The following is a 6,000-nucleotide window of genomic DNA, read 5'->3' as shown; positions in this document are numbered from 1 at the left end:
TTTTAATGAATTTTGTAATAATATAACATGAAGAACTGAAGACAACTTTCGTCATGGCATTAAATTTAAATATCCTTTTTTTTTTTTGTTTCTTGAGTTATTACAAAACAATTAGATTTCTGATTTCTCTGTACATGTTATATTCTCTCACACTCACACACTCGTGGCCAAAATTTGGTTTAAGTGACACTCCAAGCAGAAGACACATCATACTTTGTGCCCCTTCAATTTCTTGCTATGAAAGTTGGTGATGTGCTTGACATGAATAATCACGTTTTCATGTCTAGATTCCTTGATATTCCCGGTTCCTCTTTTTGTTTTTCTTTCCCAAATGTAAAGAAGATTTTCCACCATGAAACTTCCTACCATTTTGGCAGGATTCTTCTAGTAGAATCAGCAATTTTCTTAAGTAACAGCTGCTGACGTGGCCCTTCGATCATGAGACTTCACTGTTGGAAGCGTTTTCTTAAGTATCTTCCTATCTCTAATGCCATCAAATAGTAGTTCATAGGAATGGTAAGTTATGTGGCCTTTCTTCAACAAATCTTCTACAACAATCTTGGGTGCTGCAACCACCTTTTTATCAGCTTCAAAGATTGTATTTACAATATCCGGGACGATACCCTTTCCGATCATAAGGTTGATGATACCAACTGCTTCATGAAGCTTGTCCTCCATGCAAAGACAATTTAGAACTCGTCCAAATGTAATTAGCGATGGAATAAACCCCTTTTCAATATTTTCCACTAGAAGATTATACCCTTGTGTAACATTTGCAGTTTTGCAAAAGCCATCAATCATGACCCTATAGGTATAGTTATCTGGTTCACAGCCATTTCGCTTCATCTCAGAGAAGAGCTTTACTGCCATTTTCATGTTGAGCTGTTCAGAAAACGCACAAAGTACAATGTTATATGTTGCTGTTGTATGATAAACATTGTATTGTTTTTCCATCCTTCTAAATAAGCTGTAAGCACCATCAAGATCCCCAATCTTACAGAAACCAGTGATCAATGTGCCAAAACTAACCACATCAGGTGCCAAACCCTTGCTTCTCATATCCCCGAGCAAATCCAAAGCTTCATTTACTTTCTTATCTTTACAAAGGCATTCAATGATAATGTTGTATGTAATTATGTTTGGAGCGGATCCCTTCTCCGCCATAGCCTTGAAGATCTCCATTACTTCATCACTTTTCGCAGCCTTGCAAAGCCCATTCAACAAAGTATTGTATGTGATAACATCAGGAGTCACACCTTGGCTCCACATTCTATTTACCATCTCAATTGCAGTGTCTAACTTCTGCTGTTTACAGTAGCCATCAATCAAAGTATTGAAGGTAAAAATGTCAGGTAGGCATCCTTTGGCAATAGCATCATTGACAAGATCATTGGCATCAGATACACAACCCATCTTGCACAGTCCATTTATGACTAAATTGTAAGTCCACATATTAGGGTGAGAGCCATTTTCTGCCATCTCCTTCATCAACTGCAAAGCTGGCAAAATCAGACCCAACTGAGACAACCCTTTAATCATGGTATTGTAAACAACAATGCTTGGCCTCAAACCCTTCTCAATTCCATGCTTAAAAATAGCCATGGCTTGATCAGGATCACCATCCTGGCACAATCCATTGATCAAGGAACAATAAGTAAACTCATCAGGCTGGAAGCCCTTAAAAACTGCATCCTTCAGAATCCTATTAGCATCTTGCACCTTCCCAGTCTTGCAGTATCCATTAATAATAGTATTATAGGTGAAACCATCAGGCTCAAACCCACAATTAACCATCTTATGCAAGTATCCCTCAGCTTTGACAACCTGAGAATTCCTACAAAGCCCACAAATCAAAGTGTTATATGTGACAACATCAGGACTCAAACCTTCTCTCGCCACAACACCAAGCAACCTAACAGCACCATCAATATGACCTCCATTACAAAGCCCTTGAATAAATATATTAAAAGTAAACAAATTGGGATTAACCCCTCTCTTTAAAACCTTGCTCAGAAGCCTTTCACTCTCTCCCACAATCCCCTTTTTACAGAGCCTATGAGCAAGCTTGTTAAAAGTTGTAACATCAGGAAACAAAAGTCTCTCGAGCATTTCATCAAACACCTCACGCGCATCATCAAAACACCCGGATTCATAAAACCCTTCAACAACGTTACAATACGCCACTGCATTCGAATTACACCCCATGAAATGCATGTTCTTAAGAAGCCTAAGAGCAGCATGGGGTCTCCTAGTTCTACAAAACGACTTGATCCTCACGGTGTAGGTGCACACATCGGAACAAACCCCTCTATCCTTCATCCTCATGTAAACCTTATGCGCTTGGTTGTGGTACCCGTGCTCAACCAGAATGTTCATGATAGCGTTGTAGGAGTGTACGGAAGGGTCGCAGTTGAAGAGGTCCATGTGCTCGAACGTGTCAACAGCTTCCTGAACTTTCCCTCTTCTTCCGTAGCTCCTCATGGCTTCGACATACGCTCCTTCTAGAATCGCGTTGTCGAGGTTGGTTCTCATCTCCGAGAGAATGTTCTCCATGTTCTCGAACTCGCCGTGGAGACCAAGCTTCTGAACCATGCATTTGTATGTTAAAAGCGTATGCTTGAACCCTTCCTCGGTTTTCACCGAGTTGAACATTTCCAATGCCCTAAGAGGGTTCTTTTGGGATTTTATTACCGCAGCGACATGTTTCGGAAGAAGAACACGATTCATTCCACAAAAAAGAAACTATAAACATAGTCTTCAGAACCGAACTGGTGATCGAATCGGTCAGACTCCTGATTCACTAGTTTATTGGTTCAACCGATAGATCACTAATTGAACCGATAAAATCGGTCCTACATAAATAAAAAATATAAAATAATTAATTAACAAGTATTAAACGTAAATTAATATAAAATACATGACAACAATCAATTATCAATTTCTAAAAATACCTAAAAAGAAATTTTCAATTAGCATTAAACCTACATTAAAACAATTAAATAAAAATAACAATAAAAATTAAACCTACATTAAATCAGTATCAATCAAGTATTTAACCTACATTAAAACAGCAATAATCAAGTATTAAAATAGTAACAATCAACCGCAACAATTAAGTATTCTATACAAATTTCAATTAGCATCAAATTTTTATTTTAAACTTACATTAAAACAACAGCAACAATTTATACACAAATTCTAATTGCTTTTAAATTTGTTATCAAGTGTCATTCTATACCAAGGTTCTGAAAACCGGACCGATTATCGAACCGCTTTAGATACTGGTTTACTGGTTCATTGGTTTACCGGTTCAACCGTGGTTCAACTAGAAAAATCGTTTTATAATAAACACCTGGTTCTAATAAAAATTCAATGAATAAAGCAACTGGTTATAAACACTCTTCTGCTGCATTTTTTTACTTCAAAGGGGGATCATAAACTACTAGTTCTATGAATAAACAAACTACAATGATATGCAATGCCAAAAATAGGCCAATGATGAAATAATAAAGGGCTTCACTCTTCAATTCTATATTCAAGTTTGTAGGGGACCAGAATCAACAGAGTAATACCGTTGGAATAGTCTTCCTTCTTAATTCTCATATACCTCAAAGAATTTCCTACAAAATGAAAATTGAACACAACACACAGGCTTAAAACAAAAACAGAACAACACTCAGAAATCAATCACCTCTTCCAAACACAGCCTTAAAACAAAACAGAACAACATTCAGAGTATGAGCATTGATCACCAAAAATTGATTTCTGAAACAAAACAAACACAGCAAAACCAGCAGAACAACATTCAAAGTTTGAGCATTGATCACAAAAAAATTATTCCAGAAACTAAACAAACACAGCAAAACCAGCAGCACATCACTAATCATAATCAATAATCAAAAGACATTCAATAATCAATTATCTCACAAGACCTTCAATAATCAATAATCAGCAAAATCACAACACACAAAACAGCAACACAGGAGAACCAGCGCTAATCAGTAATCAAATAATCATTCAATAAAAAATTTAAAACACAAAACATTCAAATAATCATTGAACAGGGCATAAAAAAAACGCAGAAGTGAGCAGTGAACAGACCTTCGAAGTCTGGGGCTCTGGGCAGAGTACGTTGCCGCGACTGACGACGCCGACCACACGACAGCGAGCAGGACGGCGAGCAGATGAAGACGACGCATGGGCCGAGCTTGCGGAAGAAGGGAGCAGGGGTTGGAGACGGGGAGAACAGGACGAAGAGAGAAGACCTGCGTGCGACGGACGGCGGCAGTGGCTAGACGGATGGACGGACGGACGGCGGCAGAGGCTAGGGTTTTCAACTTTTTCTTTGGTTGAGGACTTGAGGTTGAGTTCTGAGTTCTGGAGAAGGAGAGAAGGGGATTGGCTTAGCGCCACTGATTGTAGACAAGACGAAGAGAGAAGCCCATGCTGCGTGCGACGGACGGCGGCAGCGGCGAACTCCTTGCGGCGGTGGAGGAGGCTAGGGTTTCTCTTTGGTTGAGGGAGAGGGAGAGGGAGACGCGTGCGGCGCGGTGACGCAGAGGGAGACGCGTGCGGCGCGGTGACGGGAACCTGTGAGAGGAGAGAAATCAAGCTGAGGCGAGGCGACGACGCAGCGACAAAGGTGGCTGAGGCGACGAGGAGGCAGAGGAGCCGGCAATCGTGAGTGTGAGAGAGAGAAAGTGCCTCTGCAGCTCTGCGGAGGCTGAGTGAGGATGTGAGATTGAGAAAGAGTAAGGTTCACTTCACTGGCTTCAGGGAGGGAGAGGAACTGAGGGTTAGGTTAGAGTTTTCTTTGCATAGGTTGAAGGGAAGAAGATGAAGAAGAAAGAGTAGAGGAGTTTGGTGTTTATCTGCTAGTTCACAGCACAGTTCTCGGACAGAACTGGTCGGTTCGACCGGTCTAACCATAAACCGGAAGTAATTATGGTCTGACTAACCTCATAAAATCGTTGAGCAAAAAATTAATGGTGAATCGCAAAATTGCTCGGTCGGATCAAATCGGAACTCGGCCGGTTTTCATTTTTCAACTAAAAAATTAAAAAAGAAGCCTCCTTTTCTGTGTCTCTCAACTTCCCTCTCTCAAAAAAACCTAGCCTCCAACGTTACTTTCTTCTTCAAGCTGGCCATCGCTGTTGTACTACCGCCGTTGCCGTAGTTGCAATCTGCACTGCGTCCATGATTGTTGAAACACATTTGCTGGCCACGCTTTACCGTCAGTTTTGAGCTTCTGCGTCTGTTCTAAGCTTCTACGGCCTCTGTATCACCGTGCTTCCGTCGCGGTGCTCCCTCCTCGTCGCTTGGTCGAGCTTGCCTCGAGCCCTCGTTTCTGCTCCAGCCCGTTGTATCGCCACAGTTCAACTTCTGTTTTGGCTGAACTTCCGCCGTTGTTCAGCCCTCACCTGAGCTCCCTTTCTCTCATCTGAAATCTTGAATCTCTGTTTTGTTCATTTTTTTTGTAAGTAATTTCTTGCTTATCTCTTTTTTTAGTTTTCTTAGGTTTCTTGAATCAATATAATTTAGTTTGTTCATTCATTATCAATAATTTAATCGCAGACTGATTTTTATTACTGAAAATTAGTAATGAACATTATTGGATATTATTGAGATGTTCTTGTTATGCGTAATGATTTTCTTCGGTTTTTCTATTATGAGTAATTTAGATTATTTTATTTTATAGTAATATGGAAATGTTTTTGTTGTTCAAATGTATTCTTTTATTTACTTGTTCAGTGTTGTATTTATTATTGTTGCTGATTATTGCTGTTTGTTCTTGAGGGTTTTGATTGTTGATATTTGTTTACGGTTGTATTTGTTTTTGTTCCGTTCGTGTGCAGCCGAGGTATGAAGATTCCTTCCGCTAATGTTCAGCTTCGATGGAGAGTTATACATCGTTCTAGGTGAAGGATGAAACACCTCGGTGAAATGAAACACCACGGCAGGAGCACCTGCAAAAAGCACTCCGACGCTCAAGTTAGAATA

General features: G+C 40.1%; 1 protein-coding gene across 2 annotated transcripts; it reads right to left on the bottom strand.

The window, feature by feature from the left end:
• On the bottom strand, window positions 1-4,859 carry LOC107633223 (putative pentatricopeptide repeat-containing protein At1g74580). Of its 2 annotated transcripts, XM_016336867.2 has the most exons (3): window positions 4,102-4,859; window positions 3,573-3,620; window positions 1-2,852 (listed from the first exon to the last, which is right to left on the bottom strand). In XM_016336867.2, the coding sequence occupies exon 3, from the start codon at window positions 2,725-2,727 to the stop codon at window positions 406-408; it is 2,322 nt and encodes a 773-aa protein (XP_016192353.1). In that variant the 5' UTR covers window positions 2,728-2,852; window positions 3,573-3,620; window positions 4,102-4,859; the 3' UTR covers window positions 1-405. The 2 variants fall into 2 exon arrangements, with proteins under 2 accessions (XP_016192353.1, XP_016192357.1); XM_016336871.2 differs by lacking the exon at window positions 3,573-3,620 and having other exon boundaries at window positions 4,102-4,858.

The sequence above is a fragment of the Arachis ipaensis genome, chromosome B01 (assembly GCF_000816755.2).
Source record: "Arachis ipaensis cultivar K30076 chromosome B01, Araip1.1, whole genome shotgun sequence".
In the NCBI taxonomy this organism is placed as follows: domain Eukaryota; kingdom Viridiplantae; phylum Streptophyta; class Magnoliopsida; order Fabales; family Fabaceae; genus Arachis; species Arachis ipaensis.
The sequence above is the reverse complement of the archived record's forward strand: the minus strand, read 5'-3'. Positions and strand labels throughout refer to the sequence as shown.

Excerpts from the sequence above, each read along its gene's own strand:
- LOC107633223 (XM_016336867.2), bottom strand. The coding sequence starts at position 2,727 with ATGAATCGTGTTCTTCTTCCGAAACATGTCGCTGCGGTAATAAAATCC.